Here is a 27,569-nt window from a genome sequence, read left to right as displayed (position 1 = left end):
GATGAGTTGGACCAGACTTTTTCTGAGTACATTTTCCTGTTTTCGTGAGGTGCAGCCCATCCCTTGCCAAGAGTCCTTTGTGTAGGAAATGCAATCAATGATCCAGGAAACCAAAGTTTTCTTAGTGACACCAACCCTTTAGCCAATGGTTTATTTCTAAAATTCTTTGCTGATGCGGATAAGAGAATATAAGGTCTATCATTAGTAAATAGAAACAATTGCTGTCTTTTTGTCACTGTCAAACATTCATTCAGTATGAATTTTAAATGAAACTTAACTATATAATTCAAGTGCTTTTAGGTCCAAGGCAAATAATATCCAAATACATTGAAAATATAGTACATCTGCTTTAGAATATACTTTGAACATACATTCAAAATATCTATAAGTATCTTGGTTCAAGTACATAAAACTGTTCAGAATATTTTCACTATTCATTAAGATGCAGAGAGCATCAAGTATTTAAATGAAATTGTACACATTTTCTAATAGTGAAATGTTTATAACCTTATCCCCTCACTCAGAAATATCAAGTGGTATGTTTATATATACAAGAATCAAGGCCACAGGTAGAGCTTTAAGAGAGAATGCTGCAATTTAATCATTCCATGAGGAAAATTTTGTATCGCTCAATCATTATATTTGGATGGTTTCTCTGCAATACAATTGCAATTATGAAAAGAGAGAGCAGAATTTAGAGTGGGCTGTGTAAAGCAAGAATATAGGCATCTGATACAAACTGTGATTATGAACAATTGTAATCAAAATGTGCATCCCAATGTCTCAGTGCAAACTCTGCCCTTTTACTTGTATCCTGATGTCAGACACAAGTGCAGTGCTAGCATGTCACATAAATAGCATGTGTTTTATCATTTGAAACCTTTGTTGTACACATGGATATAAACATACAGTACATGGATGTTTATGCGTACAGTATAGATTTCTAACATGTTAAGGATCTAGTACAAATTTCTAAATCGCAGGGGAGCCTATATACATATCTAGAGGAGATTCTCGACCTCAGACCTTTATTTTTCTCTATAATATAGAAGATAACATAAATCAGTAACAAGAACATGACAGAAGGATAGTTCCAACTAGTGTGGCCTCATTTTACCTTCAATATGATGAAACTGAACATTAGATCATCGATGCAGACTTTTAGGAGGGCTCACTGCATTGCGTATTTGAGCAAAGCCATCCTTCCGAGCAACATATCAAAGTTCTACACTGTTCTAGCAGAATTGAAATAATGATTACATATCATTTCTGCAGATCTACGTATATATCGAAGCCACTGTTAAACAAGTGGATCAGTCATGTTGGGATAGACCAGCCCTGCCGTGATAGCACTGTGCAGCAAGGGCAAGATCTTGTAGTACTGATATAATCAGACTAATATTTTAAACTTATTATTCATGAAAAGTAGTTCTTACAACATTTGATATTTTGTTTTAATAGACTTCAGTATATAATAATTTTTTTTATTTTATTATACACAGAAAGAAAGACACAAATATGGATATCTCACCCATGCATATATGTATATAGAATTTTACACTAAAATTTCAACCAAGGATGCATATTTCATGATAAACATTCATACAAATTCTGTGTCTGTAACCATTCATAAGTCTCGAATAACAACAGGTCTTCCTCTGAATATTGAGGCCATAAATGTTTCTTTCCAAAGGTGAAAAACAAATATCTTTGCAGTAAAAGGACTCAGAGAATATACTGCTTTTTATAACATAATATTTTCTCTGGAAGGAAGGAAGGAAAGGCCAAATAACCTCTCTCAATATTCTTCTGTACTACTTTTATATATTTTTTGCCCCATTCTTTATTTGGGTTATATTTTGTATGGTGCTTACTTTTAACTTACATTTTATTAGTTTCTTAAATCCTGCTCATGAACAAACATAGCACATGTAAATATAGTTTGGATCTGTTTTAGTTTTTGACTTAGTGAGTTTTAATTTCTATTGTCATTGTTCTAAAGGCAGCTGCTATGCTTAAGAGCAGCACATGCTAAGGAATGCTCTACTACCATGACTAAAAGTTGTTTCATATGCTCTTTATTATCTAGTCATCATGTAGTGCTGCAGCAAGGTAATATTTCACTTTGCTTTCATTATAGAAGCCATCTCTTACACACCCAGAAGACTTGTTTGAGAATAAGAAATAATATATTTCCAAATGCTACATTCTCAACTTATATAAGGATCAATTATAATAGATATGGCCAGTTAACCACCACCTGGCTATCAATTTATAAGAAAAAGAAAGCATGCAGTGGCCAATTGGTTACATAGGATGTTGAGTATATCTCCCACAGTAGTAGTTCCTGGGGCAAATATAAGAAGTAGAGGAGCAAATAAATTTTACTAATTTCCTCTAGTACTCTAGTTTCAAAAACTATGAAATTTAAACCAGAAAAAACACAACCGCTATCATAAATTCTGCTTCCCTTATCAAAACCTTGAGCATATCTGAGATAGCTTTTTAGATATAAGCTATTGCCAAAAGTGAATGACCCAAGATCTTCCTCCAGCACTTGATTCTCATCACTGAAATTTAGCAGTGAAATGACTATATGGTCAAGGACAAGGATGAAAGGATAACCCCAACACAACCCCAAGTCATGTCACTTAAACCGAAATCAGCAGTACAATTCTGGGCAAACAATTGGGTTGCAATTAAGATGGGAATCAAAGGAGCCTCCATTCACATACCTGCCCTTAACATACCTAAAAGGAGTAAAAAGTCTCCACTTTGTCCTTCAGGTAACAACATAATGACCACCAGTGATGTTCAAGAAAGTGTCAGTCACAAAGAATCATATATTAATTTTCAGTCAAGATTTATTGCTCAAGCCTACAAGAATCTAGTCAACTAATATTCAATGCTAAATTGATGATGAATAAAGATTAACAACTCTAGGCTGATGACTTACTGAACCCCTCCTCCCCGGCTCTTCCTGCTCTTCTACAGAAAAGCAGAACTGAAATCTCCACCCCCTCTAAAGCTGGCCATTCTTGTCTTACACTGCTTTCAGGTGCACATTCAGGTGCAAAGGAAATATAATAATTTCCTCCATAAATCACTGATCTTCATTATTTTGATCATAGGTCTCTCTACAATAGAAAGCTGCAACAACAGCAAAAGCCTTTAGTACAGCCTTTAGGCTAGAAAACATTACACACAAACACATATAGCTAAAATTATTGATAAGACTAAGATGAAAAGTAACTGAGGTAGATCTTGCAAAGCTGGAATAGAATGTGCTCCCTTTAAATGAAAGAATATCAAGACACCTGAGGTATTGAGTTGATACTCCAAGATAAATGTACTCCAAGATAAAAAGCCAAGAACTGCACCCCAAAATTTGTATGAGTTTACACTTGCTCTGTTAGGATTCTATTAATTTGCCATTTATGCATCCTATAATTGAAGCTCAAAAACTAGAACTTTGGGGTTGGTTTTTTTTTTTGATAATTCTGCAAAAGGAATGTCCTCAATACTCTTCTCATTCCCACCTGGAGAACAGACAAAATTAATATATCATCTGCATTTAACAAGGCTGGAATTGCACACTCTGCTAATATTGGATAGTAATGAAAAGAAGATGTTGAATTATTGAATTAACATACTGATTGAAATATAGGGGGCTAGAAACATCCCTTTCTTACTCCTTTTTGAATGGAAACAGATAACATCCCAAAAGGTACCACCAGGGGAATCATCTGGCTCTGGGCCAAATGTTAGAATAAAGAGTCCAAGTTAAAAGGAGCAATCTTTTATCCATTGAGAATCCGTGTAGTTTTTGCCACAGCCTGTCCCTTGGAATCAAATCAAAAGCTGATTTAAAATCCACAAAGGCTGCAAAAAAGAGAGTCTTTGAGTAGCAAGGTGCATTTCTCAACTAAATAGCACTGGGCAGCGGCCCAATGTTGAACAATCCCCTCCAATTCCCACTTGCTCATCAGTAAGAATATTCTGACTTTTGATCCAAAGCAATAATTTTAAATAAAAATATTTCGCATATATCTTGCTTATTGTATTAAGCAAGCTAATGGATCTGTAATTAGCAGACTTAAATCTATTTTCTTTATTCTTATAAAAAGGAATGACTATGGCCTCATTCCACGCAGAAGGAAAACATGATATGCTGTTATTATGAGTACGTAAGATAGATCAGCACAGGGGCTCACCAGTATTTATTTGTCTTTAGTAACTCTCGAGGGATGGCATCACCTCCATGAGCTTTCCAGGTTTCAGTTGTGCAATGGGATCCTTAACCTCAACTGTACACCTAAATGGCTATTTGAGAGGTACACCTCTGAGTTATTTAATAATTCTAAGCTGAAAAAGCTTTGAAAGTAATTCTCCAAATATCTGCAGGTATCTGGAAGACAGGACTGAGTGATTGCCCATAAGAAACAGTCAGTGCTTTTTTTGTAAAAGAAAAAGGTGCCGGAACTCACACATCATACAACCCTCCTTGCCTACCCTACAAGAAAGGTGCTGGAACTCCGTTCTGGGTGTTCTATGACAAAAAAAGCCCTGGAGACAGTTAACTAGCATCAGAACAAGGCAGGAATCATAAGCTTAGCTTCTGTAATTACTCTCCCCAGATTTTCTCTCAATGCTAGCTCTTTCTTAGATTTTAAAAGATTAGCTATTTTTTTTGCTCTCTGAGCATTGAAAGGAGCTTACCGGTAATTAGTTGCCAGATTGAAAAGTATAAACTGCAGTGAGAAGGACACTTTTGCTTCATAATGATCTGTATCCAACCAAAGTTTGGATCTCACATAAGTGGGGCTAAAGCAAGTTGATGGGAATCTAGTCAGTGGGGCAGAGTTATCTCAGTTCTCAGTTATCTCCATACAGCAGAAACATGCCAGCTAAAATCAATATCAGTGATATTAAATAACTGACAAATATTCACCCTTTTTTGTAATCAATGGTGTTTATTTCGGTTTTAAATATAATTTTATATCAGGAGGCCTAATGCTGTTGAACAACAGCTTACAATACCCTTAAATTGCAAGGTCAAATTTTTCACATCTCTACTATATATACAGTTAGGAGACTGCCACAAAAGACAAACCAATTCAGGCAATATATTTGCAACTATTTTCACATGACAGATCAAATATAGAACTATGGGCACCAAAGTTCTGCAAATGTGCAAAGGACAAAGATTGTACAGATGAGAGAAAATGTTCCTTTCTTTTTTTCAAAAACAAAATGCAAAGAATACCTCTGAAATTACTGTAAATCCGCTATCATTGTTTAGTCAGGAGGGAAAGGAAAGCAAGCCTGATATATTAAACACCGAAAAAGGGGGGAAACCCTACATTGAAATTCATTTTTTAAGAAAAAAATCACAACAATTGTAATGAATATTCCATCTTAGTCAATTCCATCTTGTGTGTGTAATTTCTTCATTAAGAGCTGGACAGATAATGACAGTGATAAATAAGGCCTTCTGGTCTTCTACAGTGGTGGAAGTTGATTGAATGAATTACAGGAGATAAACATTTTAAAAAATGAGTTCGTGTGCTAAGCAAAAATATAGGAATTTGGAGCTTCTGAAAGTTGACTTCATGCTGTGCAAGCTGAACTGGTTTAGTCTGTATAGCATGAAGATGACTTCCATAAGACAAAGAAAACCTTATATGTACTCCTGTTTCACACAGCATTCGGAGCAAAGGGCAAATATTTTCACCTTGATAATTTTCCAAAGATTCTTCTGTCCCGCAGCCCAGAAATGGTAGACTATTTAAATTCTTAGTCTGAACCATATAGCCAAAGCTCTCCAGTCTCCAAATCCTCTAATGGAGCATGTCAAAGTAAAACAAATGAAATCTATGGAGTCCTGTAAGGATTAGACTAAATCCAATTTAAAAAGAAAAAGAAGAAAATAGTCAAGAAGATCTTAGTTTATGAGAATTGGGCCAATGATAGATAGATAGATAGATAGATAGATAGATAGATAGATAGATAGATAGATAGATAGATAGATAGATAGATAGATAGGCAGGCAGACAGACAGACAGACAGACAGACAACCTTTATTGTCATTTTTTACTGTGGGAACAATGGCACACCTTAAAAATGAAGTTCAGTTGCTTGCTCTCAAGGGGTACACAAATGCCTTCAATAACCACTATAATGTCTATAAACCTAAATATTAAGGAATTTGATGGATACTATTCTATTCCCCAAATGTCATTACTTATTATTTGACAATAATCATATATATTTACTCCTGAAGCTTTATTATAGAATCAGTATAGCAGCAACATCACTAGTATTTTAGACATTTTTTTTCAGAAGTAAATTATATTTTGTTCAAAGAAAAAAGTAACTATATCCAAGAAAGTAGCCTAAACAAAAATATGGAAAGTTTTAAAAGTTAAGGTTTCTTTTTAAAAGGAGTGTCCAAGTGTAGATAAACAAATTATGTGAAGTTGGCATACTGGAAAAATATGCCCTCCACACTGAGTTTCACATAATTAAACAGGACTGAACAATAAAAAAGAACAAATTATGTATAATGCTTACCAAATGCAACGAATAGCCAATGTACAAATTACAGCTGCAATCTCATAGCAAGTTATTAACTGTGCGTAACTGTTAGGAGGATTGTGTCTTGGGATTTTATTTTACTCCTTCGACTGTGCAAATGTGCACAATTATTTGCTCTCTCTGTATACTTTAAGTTGGACTTAAATTTATATTATAGGCTCCTATTGTGAAAGTGAACATTATAAATGCCAGGATGATTGTTGGTAGGTCCCTTCATGACATGCTCAGATATCTCACTTGTGCTGTTTAATTCTTATTAGCGTATGGTGCAAGTTCGAAGAAGAAATAATTACATTCTTTTCAGTTTTAAATTCACATCTGCTGCATACGTGATAATCATTTGACATAATCTAAATTTTGTTTCAGAAAAGAAATATCTGTAGCTTTGCAGAAACCTGAGGTGCCATGTTATATCATCATATAAAACAGAAAAATGGGTCGCAATATTTAATTATTACTTTTTCCTTCCATTTGTGAGAAGTTCTCAGAAACTGCCTGGACAAATCCCTGCAGTTTTCTTGGCAGGGTTTTTCAGAAATGGTTTGCCATTGTTTCCTTCCTAAAATTAAGAGGAAGTGACTGGCTCAAAGTCACCCAGCTGATATTGTGCATAAGGCAGGACTACAATTCACAGTTTTCCGGTTTCTAATCCAATACCTTAACCACTATACCTATGGGGGGAGGGAACAGATTGAGATTGAGAGATCATTAATACATCATTGAAGATGGTATTTTTGAATCTGATCAACAATCCTGGTCTAATTCCCTGAAGCTCATGAAAAAGGTAGAAATAGAAAAGTGAAGTTTCCAATGGTCTTCAAACTCCACCATAACTTAGTGCTTATCCACGCTACTCAATTGCCCCATTGCCAGAATGAGAAAATAACTGTTTCTAGAAGAAAGAAACAGAAATCATGCTCTATTAATTCTTCACTCACCATCAGTTACCTCGAGATACATTTTTCCGGTCTTCATAAAGCACATTTTTCCATGTTTGCCACCTACGACTGCTTTTAACCATTTAAGATACCATGTTTCAATTTGTTGTAGCCTGATCCCAGTAGCCATTTGGCTATTTTCCAGAATGTCTTCAACTGAATCCATGCCCACATTGTACTCTAATAGTTTCTGTCATTTTCTTTACAGAAATGTGTTGAAATAACACATATAGAAGGTTGCTGAGAAATAAAAAGCCAGACAGAAACACAATTTTTAAAAACATTCTTATTTTTGTATTCTTGAGCTGGTTTTCCCCTTGGCCTTTAAAAGAAAGAAAAAGTCCAGTAGTGCACCTTTTAATTATTTTACCAGTCACCTGAGGTACAAGGTTATCGCCCTCAATTCTCAACTAAGATCTATTTAGTCATAGCTGTTTGGTGTATATCTGATCTCTGGAAAAATAGTGAAACTATGACCTGCTGGAATTGTTTTTATTTGTATGCACTTTGGAACAAGAACAAGACTATAAAATCACTGAGCCACAGAGATACTCAGGGACATTAGATTGTCAGTGCAGAAGTTATGGACACTAGGGCAGCTGCTGGATCTCCAAAATGTTTTTCTGCTTCTTTATAAACTTCTTCTTGGAAGACTTGTTGGAATATAGATAATATTGGATGATGCATCAAAAAGTCCAATAGTGCTTAGAAACATAAAATACTGTAGCCCCTTGAATTAGATATACCATTATTTCCAGATAGAGATGTAAAAGAAGGACCTAGGAGAACTCACCACAGCCAACTCACCACAGGACAATTCAACACTGTACTAATCATTTCATTCAGTCTCTTTTATTATTGGTGGCCATGTTTTCATTGAAATTATTGAGACTCTTGTATTTCTGGATTGACTTCATTGTCTTATTATTGACCACAGTTCCAGCGAAACTACTGTAATTTAACTTTTGTATTGTTGAATTGTCCTGTGGCACGCTGTTCCACAGTGAATTTGATCATGGTGAATTGTCCCATGGTGAGTTGGCCACAGCGAGTTGTCCCATCCCATAGGACAAAGAAACACCAGGCACATTTTGAAAGTAATAGATCTACAGGTTTTCTCAAACTGACTTATGGACAGCCTTGTCAAATGAAATCTAATATCATTTATCTTTCTCTGCACAAAAAATATTTGTTTAAAATCCCACAATAGAACAGAAGACAGGCATAAACAGTAAAAGAGATCAGGACAGGAAAAAAGAAAATATTAAATCAGTTAAGCCCCCCGTTCTTGGGCTTTACTAGCACAATGTTAAATCTGCTAATATTTGCTTTGCAACTAAGAGCAAATTGATGTGAATATTTGATACAGAGTCCACTGTAAAGGGTAAAGAATTATAATTGATTTTACTCATTCTCAAGCTGTAGTAAAGTTGCATTTTTTGTAAAACTTGTTTTCTGTAGTCATTTTATACAGTTCCTGTTCTCTTCAAAACAAGAGTCATCTAATGGAATCATGATATCCATTATTTGGCCTAGCATTTAAGTCACTCCTTATTTTTCTATCATTAGGGCTCAAGGGCATCCACAATTTACATCACAGTTAATATATCATTTAATAAAATCTTGAAGAATCTACTAGTAGAGTTTCTAAATGTAGGGGAGCTCATGTCTGGTCTTTCAAATGCAACAATAATTGTTAGATTTCAGTTACAAAGAAATGGCTCCAAAGTTATTCTATTAGAAATGACTCTTGAATAGCCAAATTATTTTGCTATATCTATCTGTGTGACCTCAGTATTATGATCTGCATTTCCTAACATTTTAATGATTTTAATTTTGTACCAGTAAATTGCCTAGAGGGTTGCAGCAGGAAAGCATAAAAAATGGAAAGATTTCATATTATAATACAGAGCCCAACCCAGGTAATGAACACCATTCATAATGACTACCAAGAAACCAACTATTGCCATCTGTCTGAATCCCCAGGATAAACAAGCATGATAAATGACATCATAGTAGATAAATACTTACTGTATACCTGAAGAAATTCACACAGCCTCATAATGTGCATTCTTTTATTTACTTCAAAATATAAGAAACCTATCCTATATAAATATAGTTATATAAAATAATATTAACCTAGAGTCAATTATTGTAAATTTAAGTGACCCTGATAATGCCATATCTATTTTTAGATGCAAATCACTTAATAAAACATACAAACTACATAACAGTTTTTCTTTAAAAGCTATTTGAGTCAGACATATTTTTAATAAATTGGGTTTTTGTAGTAATTTGATTTTTTCAACAAACATAATTACTTTGACTTTGTATTCTTATATAATAGGATATTAACCTGTACTGCAATCCTTACGGGGTGCTTTTACACAGAATGCTTCATTTCATCTTGTTGCATGTTCCTCACTTTCATTTTTGCCCCAGGAAAAGGAAGGAAGAAAGCTACATTTAAAAATAAACCAAATGAAATTTATTTTTAAAAAACCTGATATGCCTTATTACTTGATAATCAGCTTTGAGTGGTAGTAGATGGAACAATGGTACAGTTAGATAATTATGGTCTCAAATGATTTAATTTTTTTTCCTTTAAGACCCAAATGACCGGACTCAAATTATCATATTTTGGACAAATTATTTATTTATTTATTTATTTTATTTTATTACATTTATATACCGCCCTTTCCCGAAGGACTCAGGGCGGTTTACAAGGTGATTAAAAACAAAAATACAAAAGTTAAAAACAAATTTAAAAAAATTATATTCGTCCCTGAATAAGTAAAACCCCAGTTAAAATTAAAATTAAAACTAAATTAAAATTCTCAGCCTGGGCCAGAGAGCTCGAAGAGCCAGGTCTTCAGGTCCCGGCGGAATGAACGGAGGTTGGGGGCAGTCCTAAGCTCCACTGGCAGCTGGTTCCAAAGGGCAGGCGCACCCACTGAGAAGGCCCTATCCCTGGGTGTCGTCCGCCGGCAATCTCTTACCGGTGGTACCCTGAGAAGACCCTCCCTGTGGGAGCGCACTGGCTGAAGGGAGCTTGATGCCGGCAGCAGGTGTTCCCTCAGATATCCCGGACCCAAGCCATTTAGGGCTTTATAGGTCATCACCAGCACCTTGAATCTTACCCGGAGGGCAACCGGGAGCCAATGCAGCTTGCAGAGTAGAGGTGTTACATGGGAGTATCGGGAGACCCCCATCACAACTCGCGCAGCCGCATTCTGCACCAGCTGAAGCCTCCGAGTGGTCCTCAAGGGCAGCCCCATGTAGAGAGCATTGCAGTAGTCTAAACAGGAGGTCACGAGCACATGAGTGACTGTGCGTAGGGCATCTTGGTCCAGATAGGGTCACAACTGGCACACCAGACAAACCTGGGCAAAAGCTCCCCTGGTCACGGCTCCTATATGGTCTTCAAAATTGAGTCGTGAATCCAGGAGGACGCCCAAGTTGCGAGCCCTATCAACAGGGGGTAACACCTCACACCCCATCGTTAGAGATGGAATAGTCTGGTTAACCCGAGATGCCGATATGCACAGCCACTCAGTCTTGGCGGGATTGAGACGAAGCCTGTTTCTCCCCATCCAGACCTGGACCACCTCCAGGCAACGGGACATCACGGCGAGGGCATCGCTGGGTTGGTTTGGGGTGGAAAGAAAAAGTTGGGTATCATCAGCGTACTGATGATACCCCACCCCGAAACCACGAATGATCTCACCCAGCGGCTTCATATAGATGTTGAACAGGAGGGGCGAGAGAACCGACCCCTGAGGAACTTCACAAATGAGAGGCCTCGGGGTGGATCTCTGCCTTCCCGTCAACACCGACTGTGAACGGCCCAGGAGATAGGAGGAAGCTGATGCGCCACCACACTCTCAACAATCTTCGCCAAAAAGCGAAGGTTGGAGACTGGACGATAGTTATTTAAAACAACAAATGTTGGAGATGTGGTGGCGAAGACGCAACATATTTTCATATATGGTGGACCTGTAAAAAGGTTAAAGCTTTTTGGATTAAAATCTGGTGGAATATGCAGAAGATATTCAAGCAAAAGATAAAGTTTTGTTCGCAATTGTTTTTATTGGGTATAATTACGGATACTACTGTTGTGGACACTAAGTTGATGTTGAACTTAATTACGGCAGCAAGACTTTTAGTAGGTCAATATTGGAAGAAGGAGGAACTGCCAACTATAGAAGAATGGACTCTAAAAGTTTCCAATTTGGTGGAAATGGAAAAGATTTCAGCGTATTTGAAAGACAATTGCAATAGAGATATATTGTGGAGTGGAGAAGATGGATTGATTATATCCAGAATAAATATGGGACTAAAAAGTTTCACTTAGCATTTGAATAAGTAGTGGATTTATATGATGTATAACTAGCTTGTAGTTATTTTATTAAGAGTTAAAGTGTGATAGAATTTAATATTTTGTTGTTTGCATATTTTAGATTATGTTTGTTTGTATTTTTATACCCTGTATTTAGCTCTGGGAAGTCGGGGAGGGGGAGGGCTAGGAAGGGTTGGGTGGGGGAAGGGGGGGAGGGATTGTTAAAGATAAAATGTATTGAAAAACTTTTCAATAAAAAAAAAACAGCCGGGTCCAGGGCAGGCTTTTTGAGGAGAGGTCTCACTACCGCCTCCTTCAAGGCGGCAGGGAAGACACCCTCTTTCAAAGAAGCAGTTATTACTGCCTGGAACCAGCCTCGTGTCTCCTCCTGGGCCGCATAAACTATTATGAATAATAATAATAATAATAATAATAATAATAATAATAATAATAATAATAATAATAATAATATAATTTCTATACCGCCCTTCTCCCGAAGGACTCAGGGCGGTGTACAGGGCAATACAATAAAAAATACCTATTTATTTCCTCAAATACGTCATCATTTTACATGGGATCCTAGCCTACTTTTATTCATTAAAACTGAGAAAGGTTTTGGTAGAAGTTTGCAATATATGAATAGGGAAAATATATTTTCAGATCTCCAAGATTAAAAGGTGGCAAGAGGAATGTATTCCATTATAAGAATACTAGACAACCCCTGACTTGCTGAAATACCTTTCAAAGATATTTCCTTACCTAAACAGAGAAACAGAATAATCACAGACAGGGGGGAAAAAAGCAGTGAGATTGGGAGTGACATCCAACTTTCTGTTGATTTCCCCACTGAATTTTCTTGTGGGAAGCTAGCAGGGAGCATCACATCCTTTCTTTCTTCCTTTCTCCCTTTTTTTTCTTCCTTCCTTCCTTCCTTCCTTCCTTCCTTCCTTCCTTCCTTCCTTCCCTTTCCCTCTTTATTTCTTTCTTTCTTATTGTTTCCCCTTCCCTTAAATATATGATTACTTTTTGGACAAAGGAAGGTGCCAGCAGAATTAAAATAGATGTGTAAATAAAGTTTTAAGAATAATTATAGAATTCTAAGGAACAATGCAAAAAAAGTAATTATTCCAACCTAGTATCTTTTTAAAAAAATATTGGAGAAGCAGATTGATGATCCAAACCCACTCGAAACAGAGGGGGTTAAATGCCAGTTTGCATCATTCCATAATATGGCTCAGTGGGCTTCACACCACTCTCAGTGGAAGCCTGATAAACGCAAATGCAATTCAATTACACTTTGTGGAACAAACTGCAAAGGAAAACTCAAAAACATTGGATTTCAAATTTATAGTAGCTGACTAAAATGAACCCACATTTACTGGAATGTGGCTTGGAAATGTAGCTTGGAAAGCTCCCTGCTGTGTTTTGCTTGCTGTTGTCAAAAGCTAGATTTGTGTACTGGCCAGAAGAACCATGTAGTCCTATAACTATCTTGGTCTATGCTGAATTCAGAAGCACCTGCATTCCAAGAGCTTTATAATTCTTCTCCCTTAGATAACAGATAACCCTTTATGTTGCCAGTTGCTTCTAAGTCAATGTCTCACATAATTCTATTGCTCATACTATCATTCTCCAGTTGAGAAACAAACCTCAGAAGGATAAATTATTTCCTGGTTTTAAGCCAAGATTTTAATATTCAGGAGTCCCAGTCCTCATTCTTGACCAAAATATAATGAAAGGAATAGTGCTGAAAATCGTCACAAAACCTGAATAAGACAAGTGTAAGTACATTGTAGACACATGAACTAAAATTTATTACCATCCCTGCTTCCCCAGATTTTTTGAAAATTATCTTTAGTAGCTAGCTTCAATAGCTAGATTCTGTGCCGCAACACTAAAGATTAATCAGAATCTAATCCATTATTGCTACAGTATTTTACACAATTAATGCACCAAATATTTGATAGTATTTTGTTGCGTTTTCTTATCTAAAGACTGTAGGTCTTTGCAATTTAAGATAGGATACCAAATTATGATTTTAACATAGATTTTGTTATTTGTTATTATTCTAATTTTAGAACTTTTAACTAAATATTCTGTATTTTTAATTGTACTGATCTTTGACTGTAATAAACATTTTACATATTTATGTTCAATATTTAAGAGAAACCATGCAGATGAAATGTAAATTCCTTTACTGCTTTTCAAATCTGAAGTGTGTTAACTCTATTCTCATCTCTCTTATACTATTTTTGATATCCTCATTTTTTTTTATCTTCATCTTTCCAGATGTCTTATATACCAGAAGTATTATAGCTATCAACATGATAGAAGCAAGATATATTCAGTGCAATTATATTTCTCTCATGATACATTCAGAACTATAAAAACAATCATCATCCATATTATCAAAAGGTCATAATGTGAGATTAATTCTGTGGCTAGTATTTATGAACTGTCACCTATATATCTTACTGACAGTTTTTCTAAGTATCTAAACTTTAAGCCATTAGAAATTACATTATTTTTTTCCCACAGAGTAAAATAAAATTATCTCTCTGTTTTGGGGATTGAATGATTAACTGATGCTCATAATGAATCAAGTTTTTTTGTTCAATATAATTTCTCCCATATGAACTCCAGCTGATTTGATTTGTAAATTTAAGTGACCCTGATAATGCCACCTGATTATAGTACAGGGAGTCCTCAACTTACAACAGTTTATTTTAATGACCATTCAAAGTTACAACATCACTGATAAAAGTGACCGTTATGACCATTTTTCACAGTTACAACTTTTGCAACATCCCCATGGTCACACGATCAAACTTCAGATGCTTGGCAACTGCTTCATATTTATGACTGTTGTTTGTGTCTGCCTTGTATTGTTCCATGACAAGAAGCAATCCATATATGTTCAATAATTTCTCATTGTTTAGTTTTGAATGCTGGTTTTCAACATTTTGGGAAATCCAAGGTTCAAGTCAATTCATTTCAGATTACACACATAATGAAAAGTTGGGGTCTAATGAAAAGTTGTGGATTTCTATCTACCTTATTTTTTAAAAGCTTTGGATGTTTTACTCTTTTGCTGCTTCAGTATGACCAAAGAAGAACATTCTGATTTAACCAGACTTTTAAATCAGAAGAAATCATAGATTAACAAAGCATGTAAAAAAGTAATACTGTAGAAAAACTGTATTCCCAGACTATTAAATCTAAATAAATTTGCCTTTTCTCTTTCTGAAACTACTGTTTGTGGATAAAGACATTAGTATTACCTGCATGCAGTGCTTTTTTTATAAGAAAAAAGGTGTCGGAACTCACATCTCGTTTATCTTTTATTTAAAAAATTATACATTCAATTCTTAACATAAATTTAATTTATTGTATTTAAGGCAAATATTCATAGTAAATTTTACACTAGAAATGAAAAGAAGATTTTCAATTCACCAATGATTTTTTTAAAATAAAGAAATTATTTACCTTTTGCATGTAGTCAATCACTGTACATACACCCACATGTCAGTTGTGTAATGGTTGCCACCCGCAGTAAGCACTCAGCGCACAACCACACGACCAATCACAAGCCGAGCAGCACCACACGCTGAGCAGCTCCATCACAACCAGCATGGACAAAGTACACATGCATCGGGCTCGACACACAAGCGGCCTGCATGTACCATTTTAATTAATTATTTTGCTGCCAACCTGTTACGCTCATCAGTCCACATCAAATTTTCAAAAGTTACTTTTAAAGCTTGGAAAACCCATCAAAAAAAGGTGCTGGAACTCTGTTCCAGTGCGTTCCATGACAAAAAAAAGCACTGCCTGCATGTATATGAACTACTCTAGATTTCTTAATGGTGTTCTCCTATCCCTGAAATGGCTTTTTGCTAACAGTGCAATGCATAGACATCCTATAGGATCTGAAAGCAAAAAAGATTACTTTTTGATACTTTTATTTATTTTTAATCAATTTTGGCCAATTGGAAGATTGCTCCTCCTTAGAAGTACAGAAAACTACATATGAAGACTTGCAGGATTGAGGAAAAAAATGAAAAGAAGGGCAATGAACAAAACACGTTACCTTAGTTACAACACTTTACCTCTGAATTATTGCTGCATCTGTGAATCTCTGTAGCATCAGCAAACAAATATTTGCTTCAGGTGAATATTAAAGTAAAGGTAAAGGTTCCCCCACACATGCATGCTAGTCATTTCCAACTCTAGGGACCGGTGCTCATCTCCATTTCAAAGCCGAAGAGCCAGCGCTTGTCCGAGGACGTCTCCGTGGTCATGTGGCCAGCATGACTAGATGCCAAAGGAGCACGGAACGCTGTCACCTTCCCACTGTAGTGGTCCCTATTCTTCTACTTGCATTTTTATGTGCTTTCGAACTGCTAGTTTGGCAAAACCTGGGACGAGTAACAGGTGCTCACTCTGTTACGCGGCACTCGGGATTTGACCTGCCAAACTGCCAACCTTCTGATCGACAAGCTCAGCGTCCTAACCCACTGAGCCACCGCGTCCCCTTTCAGGTGAATATTACTTTAGGGTAAAATTAAAATCAGGCACATTTTATAAATTCTGTAAACCCATATAGAGATGCTATTGAGCCTCATTGCATCCTGTGCAAAATGAGAAAAAGTTGGATTAAGAACTCCAGTAACACCTACATTTCAAGCACATTTTCTTGGAAGGTGAAGTTGTATTAAACTCAGTGGAAATTACAGAATAATCAATGCCATCAAATGCCTTCAAATATATTGACAGTTTTTTCCCCATATGCTTACAAAATATGTCCTTATCTATGTGATTTAGTGCTCACAACAGCCAATAATATTGCAAATCTATTGCCTGACTATATCAGTTTCACAGTGCTGAGTCATCCCTAAATATCAACACATGTACTTGTTTTTGCTGGAAAGCAGAAGAAGAGCTATTTCATTTTTTTGTGCCTTCTTAAACCAGGATGTGGATTTTCACATTTAAAAACCCTATCCCAAATCATTTTTTAAAAATATGTTGAAAAAAGCTGTCCACCACCATCTATTTTGCCACCTGAGCATTTTATCATATTCAGTCTTGTTTTATATAATTTCTTTTTGCAATATTTGCTGTTTCACTTAAAGTATGCTAAGCTTTGGCAATTTTGAAATTACCAGGAAAAACAAATATGACTGTCAGCATTTCCAATTTCATTCATGTATTCTTAATATTTCATGTAATTTCACACTTTAACCATTTGAGAAGTATCTGGACATTTTATTTCTACAAAGGAAAGCAAGACCATCCAGCACTCATTCAATGAGATGTAAAGCTACTTGCATTAATTTACATCACTAAACCACTAAAATTAATATAACTTCTGGGAATTCCCTATGGTTTCAAATAAGAGTTTTCCCATCCTACTAGATGATATTAAGGAGAGAATAAGACATCTTTTTTCATGCAAATTAAATATATATGGTGCTAAGGCTGAATGGAGCCAGAAAACTGAATAAAATCTTACCCAGTCAACTTTCTCAAAAGTCACTGGAAACCCATTCTGTTCTTAATGCAGTTTTTCCTTCACATTTAATAATATTGCAGGGACATTGCAGACTCTCAAAAATCTCATGCAACTGAATTTACTTTCTTACACCAAACACTAATGAAAAAGTTAGTACAATAATCAATACATCTCAAAATAAACTATTTCACCTGAAGAAGATTAATTTGAACTAATGTTGATGCTAATCTATTCTGTTAGTGGTATCCCAAAACTAATTATGTTTTCCAATGAAGTAATTACAAAAGTGTTTGATGGCTGGATTCTTCCCAAACCTTTAGCCATACGTTGCAGTCATCTCCAGACCAAGAATGATATATGTGGAACTGAACTGTTACTTATATTAACATCCCATTGAAATATACTCTACAACTGATATATTCCACCAGATCATTGCATGTCTACTCATGGATAATTTAAATATATCATTGCCTCCGTTCATTCCGCCGGGACCTGAAGACCTGGCTCTTCGAGCTCTCTGGCCCAGGCTGAGAATTTTTTAATCTTAATTTTAACTGGGTTTTAATTTTCTCAGGGTTCTATTTAATCTTTTTTAATTTGTTTTAACGTTTGTATTGACTTTCTTTTAAATGCCCTGTAAACCGCCCTGAGTCCTTCAGGAAAGGGCGGTATATAAATCTAAATAAATAAATAAATAAATAAAATAATAATTTTCAAATAGCAAGTGTGCTATTTGTCTCTTTGAAGTCAGAATCAAAGCATGTTTGTCTATCAATAATAACCAGTATTTCAAAATACCAATATTCTTAATAAAAACAACATTTGCAACAGTCTTCCTTGATCTGCAATGGTCTCTCTTGAAAACAAGTTTAAAAGAAATGAATTCATGATAGATACAATTTGAATGTAGTTAAGAAATGGAAATGAAGGGTCCTTAGCACCAACAGGAATTATCACTCTTTTACATTAGAGCAGGCATGTCAAACTGCCAGCCCATGGGTCTGATGAATCATACTGAAACTGCACCCACCCCATTGCTGGCAATGGGGGGAAAGTTGCGATACATCACATGATGTCACATGACATCACGAGTTTGACATGCCTGCATTAGAGGATTGACTAGAAGAAGAATGACACAACCAAGACTTTGGTTGTTTCACTGTTTTAACTAGGAACAATCTCCAGAGAAAGACAGTAGCAGAATCTCCAAAACTATATGCTTTAAACATATCCATCATTTATTCCTATCATTGTATGAATAGAATACATCCAATATGGCAATTCAGGTAGTCTTTGACTTATGACCACAATTGCAACCAAAATTTCTGTTACTAAGCAAGGCAATTGTTAAGTGAGTTGCACCAAATTTTAATATATTTTTTCATGATAGTTAAGTGAATCACTACATTGTTAAGCAAATCATGTTTTTGTTACAAAAATCCAGCTTCCCCCACTGACTTTGTCACAAGTCAGCAGGAAAGGTTGCAAATGGGGATCACATGACCGGGGACATTATTTTATTGCAAATACTTCCCAGTTGTTAAGTGCCCAAGTTTTGATCACATGACCCTGGGGAATGCTGCAACAATCATAAGTGCAAGGACCAGTCATAGCACAGATCATTATTTTTTTTTCAGTGCCATTGTAACTTCAAACAGTTGCTAAACAAATGTACAGGAAAATAAACAACTGCAGAAATTCATTGTTTGGAATGTTTACTCCTTTCCTTATTTACACTTTAATTACTAGAATTGCCATCCCCAATGGTGCTCCTTTTCCAGACAATATTTGTTAATTAAAGGCAATGGTAACTACAAGGTTTTTTTTTAATTCCATTTATATCCCGCCCTTCTCTGAAGACTCAGGGCGGCTTACAATTTTAAGCACAAACCAATGTGCTAAGCAATAGCCTTCATTCTATGTATATTTTTAAATTATTTTTATTCCATTTATATCCCGCCCTTCTCCGAAGACTCAGGGCGGCTTACAAGCTTAGCAGTAGCCTTCATTCTATGTATATGCCCTGCTTATTAGGGCTTTCCCCCCCCCCAAGCGGCAATATTACAAAGTCAGCTTACTGCCCCCAACAATCTGGGTCCTCATTTTACCTACCTCGGAAGGATGGAAGACTGATTCAACCTTGAGCCTGGTGGGACTCAAACCTGCACTAATTGCAGGCAGCTGGTGTTACTTAAGGAGGCATTAGCCTACTGCTCCACCAAGGGTTGAATTAAATGTCTGCACCTATATATATTTTCAAGCTTGTCACACAAAAATTCACATTTTATCTCTTCAGACAGGCCATAATAGTCCTTTCCACTTATCTGAGTCAAACAGATACCCAGAGATATATTCCTTACATTTTGGAAAAGGTTAATGTTGCATGATACCAAGCCTGGGCTTATATGGCAGATGGGGAAAATAGTGAGGTCCTGTTTTGCAATTGCCTCTTGGGCAACTCATGATGTATGAGGACTAACATGGTCTTGTTGCAAGGAAACTTTCTTCTTCTGCTTCCAAACTTTTTTTTTATTTTTATTTCAAAAATTTGAGTGTTTTAATGTAATATTCTAAAGTATTAATAGTACTAGGCCCAAATAAATCTATGCACATAACAATATTTGCATTCCAAAAACTGTAACCATATGTTTTCTTACCAAAACTAGCATTTTTATACTTTTTTAATAGATGAAGCTAAATTCATATTACATGGACTGACATTTTCTTCTGGGTCATCATGATCAGCCCATGTTTCATGTTCTGTCATAATGTTGTGAAGAATTTTCTCACCTTTGTTCTCATAACAATTGACAACAATTGCTGGCTAATTTCAATTCTTCAGGTTTCATTTCTGCCATCAGCATGTGAGGAATTCATCTTGCCACAACATTATTAATGCTGAAGATCATAAATAATGTGACCCATACATTTCTGAGAAATGCCAAAGGGAGAGCAATTTCCCTTTGAGTGATCTATTGATTGTCCTTAATCAGTTCATCAATTTTCCATACAAAAACATTTGCTATCACAGGTTATCCAATTCATTCTTAATAACACAAATCATCTCTTCCCAGTTCACCATCTTTACATGTTTTTTGACTCAGCATAATGCAGTACTCAAGTTAATATAATCCCTATAAACTACTTGAATTTGATAGTGAATTTCAATTGAAAGAACACCTTCACCAGTCAAAAATTCATTTGTGGCATATTGCTTAAAGTTCACTGATGAGTATTCACAGCAGGTTTGTATTTCACAAAGAACAGCAGTACAACCTTTTCTCACATCAACTTTCAGTCCACTCTAGTGAAAGAAAGATATACATCAGGGAAAGAAATGAACACCTCATACACTTCTGGTATGTTAGAATGTCATCTGTTCATGACTTAGATAGAACATAGGCATAACTTTTATTTAATCCTTGTACATCTTTGTACATTAGTAAATGCAACAAACACAATGCAACAATGCAAGAAACACAAATCCAAAGGCCTCAGTAGTATCATGCATTAGACCAGTGATGGCAAACCTTTTAGAGACCGAGTGCCCAAACTGCAACCCAAACCCCACTTATGTATTGTCAGGTGCCAGGTGGGCGTGGCCCATTGGGTGGTGGTGGCCAATTGGCTGGGTGTGCCCCATTGGGTGGGCATGGCCTATTGGGTGGGCATGGCTGCAGTGGTAACGGCAGACTGGGTGGGACTAAAAAGTTCAATCAATTCCAACTTTGAGAGATCTTTGTTTTTCCTGTGAGAAGTTGGAATTGATTGATTGATTGAACCTTTTTTTTTTTGCACATGTTGGTGGAGGCCTAAAGCGAAAAGGTTTTATAAAACCCAGCTGAAGGACTAGGAGTGGCGTGATGGCGTGCGTGCCCACAGAGAGGGCTCTGCGTGCCACCATGGCATTAGACTATTAGGACAATCAGAATTCTTTAGCAACAACATACTACTATAATGGGAACTAAACTTCCAAATTTAGCTTCTTTTGCCCTTGTAATTCCAACTTCTATAAATTCAGCTCCTATTAGGATAAGAGTAACAAAGTTTTTCTTGATTTCAATAAAGTATAATGGAATGTTTGAAAAATATGGATTTTTTAAAGTAGAAGGATGGGTTGGTCATATAAAGGAAGCTACCATAATACCTTACTGATTGCACACACACATAACACATCATTCAGTATTTGTTTTAACCAAGTTTGGTTGCAAAAGCCATAGTGGCCAGCTTCTATATAACCCTAAATCATAAAACTCATTTTACAAGCCAAAGCAGCTAGATTCACAAATCATCCAGACCCAGAATAAATCTCATTAGGATTTGGTATAATACATAACCTCAGCCACCAGAAAGCTAGCCTTCAATTCCTGCCTTAAGATTTATTTTTATAGATTACTATGAAATAAATGTTTCTTAGAACTCATAGAACCAATCCGTTGCATATTTTATTTCCCTCTTTAAAAACTAATTTTCTAATATTTACACATAGAAAGATGAACAAGCACCAAGATTAAGTTTCTTCAGACAGCTCTTTGGATTTTTTTTCCCCCTCTCACTCTTGTTAAAGATAGTGGGAAGAATATCTAATTAAAATCTAAAAGAGATGCCTCCTCCTTTTGCTAGTAACTGTGTTAGATCAATTAAATGGGTAAGTAGAAGCTGTCCCCAGAAGGAGTATCATGTGATCCTGTATTGATTAAGACTGCAGTGGAATGTTATTTGCAATTGCATTGCATAATGGCAATCAGGAAGTAGCTGTCATGCTTTCAAAAGACAAATTGCTGGCATCTGAGACAATTCATAGGCTCGCTTTCCTTTTGCTGTTCTCAAGTCACAGTTAATGCATGTTCTACAGGGATTAGTTTCTTAAGTCTGTCTCCTTCACCGTCTTCGGCAGTTAAGAGAGAGAGAGAGAGAGAGAGAAAGAGAGCTCTATAATTTGGATGACCCTGTATTAGAAACGATGTTAACTAACTACAATGTCTATCAGCATTTCTTAATTTCATCTTATTTAATAGGATGAAATTTTAACAGAGTCCAACAATTTAAGCAAAGAAATATGCAGCAGCCTATATCACTCAAGACAGAACTGTAGTCAAAGAGGATTCAGAATTATGTATTATTACCTCAGATCTTCATTTCTCTGGCATAACTTTATGAAGGATTGATTTCATGCAACATTGTGGACCTATAATTCAAAGAGATGAGTGGTCTGTGAATAATAAGTGTTTTTTCCTGAGCAATTTCAGGAGTAAGAAGCAGCGATCTTACTTTACTGGGGCTAAAGTCCACCCAAATATGACAAGCAAAGGAATATGTTGAAATTAACATTATTTCTTTTTAAAGTTGCTGAGCAACTTTATCTCCGTGTATTAGCAAAGGAAGATTAAGCTTCATTTTGCATTATGTTTCTACAAACCAGGTTGTATAGAATCATATACGTAGCTATCCACTTTTCAAATGCATCTTAATAAGAATGTTTTGGAGCTAGGTGGTGACGCTCTCCTTTTCTTTTCATCTCTAACAAGTCAACCTGATCAGGCTTCTTTTTCTGGCTATGATTCACAGGCTCTTAAGAATGAAACAGAATTTTAATGTTCTCAAGACTGAAACACAGTATTCTTTTTTACTGCAGACAATTAACCCATACAGCTGAGTGCCATGATTATACCCAAGAAAAAATGAGCAGAGTTTGATATGTTTCATTCCTCCTAGTCACAAGGAGCAGACTTATAAATCTTAATAAGAGCTTAGATTATCAGATCTACACTGCCAAAATTGGACACCTATTATATAATAATAAACCTTTATTGTCAAAGTACAACATGTGTACATTGAGATTAGCTGAGCCTCCCCCGTGCTCTCTCCCCCCAACACACTGTGACAACAAACCCTCCATCCTACCACACCATGTGAACCAACTACACCACACACCGGCCTCCCAAGTCAATTCTGCATAAGATTATGTCCCATTTAAAAGCCTAACAGCCCACGGATAAAAGCTATTTTTCAGCCTGTTGGTACGGCTGGCTATATTTCTGTATCTCCTACCGGATGGTAGGAGAGTAAAGAGATACCGTCCAGGGTGTGAGTCATCCCTGAGAATCTTCCTCACTCTTCCAAGGCAACGAGCCCTGGCGATGTCATCCAGTGGTGTCAGGGAACAGCCCACAATGTCTTGTGCTGTGCTCACTACCCTCTGTAATACTTTCCTGTCCGCAGCTGTCAGACCAGCATACCAAACCACAATACCATAAGAGAGGACGCTCTCTATAGTAGACCGGTAAAAGAGGGTCATTAGCTGTTGTTCTACCCTGTTCTTCCACAATGGTAGCAATTACAAACAAAAAATCCCTCTGAACTTTTTTATTATCTAATGTTGTTCCAACTTTTGCTCTCCAGATCTAATAGCCCTACAAAAGATATTATTCTTCGCATATGTTGATCATATTCTCAAATTCCTTGTGTGTCCAATCACCCTTGACCAATAAAGAATTCTATTCTGTTCTATTTAGTGTGCCAGCATCAATTGGTTTATCCACCAAATCTTTAAAAAAAAAGTTGCTCCCTAATAAATTCCAGTTGAATTCATCTATCTGTTACATTTGACAAGTTAAAATGTGACAGGTTTACCTTTCCAGTGTTTATGCTTTACAAATTAAATATACTATGACATCCAGGAATAATGTAATTATTGTTCTGAAGTGAGCTGCTAAATTTCATCCAGGAAAAATTAAAAACTTGTAAAACTTGAAAGGTTACTTTTATAGCCATGGCACTTGTTTATATTTACTTTTGTCAGACATGTAGAACACTATTTCTGGAAATGCAAACATTGCTTTCTTTACCTCCTTGGCATTCCAATATATATGTAAACTTGGCATTCCAATATATATGTAAACCAATATATATGTAAACTGACAACTGATCATCCACGATTCTATAATTAAACAAAACCAGCCTAGAGGAATGCATAATTAATCAGAAGTTGTCTGCGCCAGAAGAGTTAATACACCTGGTAGCTATATTAACTTCTGTTAAATCATTCATTATAATGACAGGTTCCTGAACAAAGTTCTCCAGGCAAACCTCTGTACCAACAATTCCAAAATCCAGAAGACTCAAGTCCAAATGTCTTTTAGAAGAGTCTTTTTTTTCTTTTCCAAATCCACGTTCAGAATACAGAAAGAACAAATAGACAAATCTAAATAGTATCAAAAGATTTGATTTTAACCTCTGCATTACTTAGGGTTTAAGTGCCTAATGAATTACCTCATTTACAAACCTTCCATTTTAGAAGTAAGGAGGCTGGTGACTAGCAGAGAAACCTTTTTTGTTGTGTGTCTCTTATTTGATTTAGAATTCCTTTCCTTAGGAACTTTCTCTGTTTTATTTTTAGAAATGGATTAAGACTTTAATTTCTCAGGCTTTAAATTAGTTGTTAGAACTGCAAAAATTAACAACCTGATTTAGGTATATCTTAAAAAAAATATTGTATCAGCGTTGTTCCAAATGCTCCATTAAATAGAAACAATTAAAGTTCCTAAAAATAAATATATTCTTACACATAAATCTAGACCTGAATATGTGATTTATTAGATGTCATCCCTTAAAGGAGTAATTGTGGGTGAACATGACTTAGGGAATACCATTGCAATTAGATCCTGCTTGTAATTTCCTAGGAACAACTGGTAGAATTCTGGACTAGATAGGCTTTTAATATGATCTACAGCTTTTATTATGAGCAGTCACAACTGATTTTAATTGTATTTTAATTTTTTGCTATTTTTGCTTCTCCCATTATTGTTTTTCATTCTCTTCCAGCTTAGATTATCACTGTCATAGTAAGAAACTCCCTGCCCCGTAATGTACTATGTTTTGTGTTTCCTTCTGCTAGAACCTTCCTGGTATTTAAGAAAATTTGAAATATGAATTACTTTGAGTTAAGTATTGTAGATCAGAATAGATTTATATTAAATTATTATCCATAACATTAAATAATGGTTTTACTTTATAAAATAGCAGTTATGGTGAATCCCAGTACTATCCTTACTCAAAAACTGGTGTGGTCATATATGAGGCAAAATACTTTTGGCGGATGTTAATATAGTCTAGCAGGGACCACAGCTATTGTATATCTTGATTGAAGATTGGTACAATTCTATCCGGGATGTCATCCACTGAGTGTGCAGCTTTGGGAGGGATGTACATGGACAAGTGAGTAAAGAAGGGGACACAGCTAGATCAGCCAAATCAACCTGGCAATCCATGGAATGACAAATGTTGCAGCCAGAGTAGGCAGATATTACTACTCTAGCTGCATGATATCATAGGTAGGAATATATCAACAACGGATGTGAGGGTGATCTGGCTGCAACATCTGTCACCCCATGGATCACCAAATTGATTTGTGTGTCCCCTTCCTTACTCACTACTCTATGTGCATCCCTCTCAATAAGTGGAAGATACCTGCCTCTGTTGATAAAAATAGAAAATTAAGGTATGCTTACCTTAAAAAGTCTTAAAATGTTAGCCACCATGATAGACACTGAACTCGCTGCTGCACCTATTACCCCAGTTATCTTGTCTGGCTTGGCAAAAATAGGAGGATCTCCATTAGCACATTTCACATCAGACCCATCTTTTTCTATCAAAGCTTGTACAAAAGTTAAAGACTGTTCCAGAGCATAAGTGTCCCTGGAACATGTATCTAGAATCCGAACACCCAATGTGACATTGGCAAGAAGGTCAGGATCCTTATTGATCTGATCAATTGCATATAACATTGCCTCAAGCCGATGGATTCCCTTTTCTTTCTTGAGTTCACCACAAGGTACTCCTCTTTCTCCCTTGGAATGGACAGGGAACAATCCTCCCAAGATCACATCTCCATCGAGTCGAATAGAATGAGCATATTCCTGACCATAAGTTCCTTGTATCACAGGAATTATCCAGCAGAATCTGGCTGCAAGCAGAAAAAAATGATGGCAAGATGCTAGAAGCTTGTCCTTGTATACCATTTTTTCTGAAGATGGTGTTGCAATCCAAGATCCAGATGTTCTCCTTACTACAGGAAGTAGTGGATATTTTGAAACTCTCACTTCTGAAGGCTATCATCAGTACCCAGCAATTCGGAATATAGGATCTTGTAGTAGGTAGAAAAGAGGAGCTGTTGGCTGTTATTTTTAATAAATGTCTTTAAGTAGTTTCTGACATAAAGAATCCATTTCAGTTAAGTATGCCAAATGGTTTGCTCACTTTTCAAGTTTTTTTTGATGACTACAGAGTAATCTTGGAGTAAGCGTTCCCAGAGTCAGGAAAAGGCCACCAATTCAAATCCTTGGATAGTATCTTGTAACTGAAATTCTCCTGAGGTATTAGAGAAAGAGAGAATGTTTAGTTAATTTACCTTAAGATAGATGTTGCAATTTGTATTACTTCTTTATAGCAGCTTATTTCTGAAATTTTACCCTCATTTTCTCTGAAGTTAATGATTGCATTCACACATCAGGCTAAATTGGGCCTTGTCCAATTGTGATTTGCAGAACCAGCTAGAAACAAGTCAACGTCAGTCTTACAAATAACAAAACAACCATGTTTCATTGCTCCATGTTCTGGTTTGTTTCCCATCCACCCCTCTTTTTGTTTGGTCATATTTACACTTTTATAGATTAGACAGAAGCTTTGGCAGGGCATAAGAACAAATAAGAAATAAGCTTTTCTTGTTTACCGTAAACAAATTTTTGGATGTCATGGTAAACTGGAGCAGCAATAATTAAGCCAAATATTGTACATAGTTTCATATTAAATTTTAAATAAATAATTCACTGACCCATTATAGTAGCCCCATAACTTATGGCTTAGCACCATGTGTGAATTCAGGCCATCTGTCCACTGTACCATCAACATGATGCTTTACTCTACAGATTTCAGGCCCCATATTCCCCCACTATATAATTCAATTGCCAGCTTTTACTAATTCTTGACCAGGACTCTAATATGGCATCTGTTAAATTTTAATATTGCATTTACCTACAAGATAATGATAAAAAGGATGAGCAATCCAAAGTCTGTGAAAATGTTTCTGACTAGAGTATCATATGATGATGGTAAAAATATCTCACTGGGATTTTAGACCAAAATATGTACTTGAAAATGAAACAGAGGTGGTGTGAAACAG

The 27,569-nt window shown here is 36.0% G+C and overlaps 1 protein-coding gene across 1 annotated transcript in view; it reads right to left on the bottom strand.

The window, feature by feature from the left end:
- GRM8 (glutamate metabotropic receptor 8) overlaps window positions 1–26,409 on the bottom strand; it is a gene marked incomplete at both ends in the record, with an annotated part of 534,899 nt that extends 508,490 nt beyond the window's left edge. The window contains one exon of the mRNA XM_083366022.1: window positions 25,900–26,409. Coding sequence (XP_083222148.1) covers window positions 25,900–26,409 — 510 coding nt within the window. The remainder of the gene's footprint in view (window positions 1–25,899) is intronic.
- Between the last annotated feature and the right edge of the window lie 1,160 nt (window positions 26,410–27,569).

This window comes from Vipera ursinii, assembly GCF_947247035.1.
Source record: "Vipera ursinii genome assembly, chromosome: 6".
NCBI lineage: Eukaryota > Metazoa > Chordata > Lepidosauria > Squamata > Viperidae > Vipera > Vipera ursinii.
This window is presented reverse-complemented; position numbering and strand designations above follow the sequence as displayed.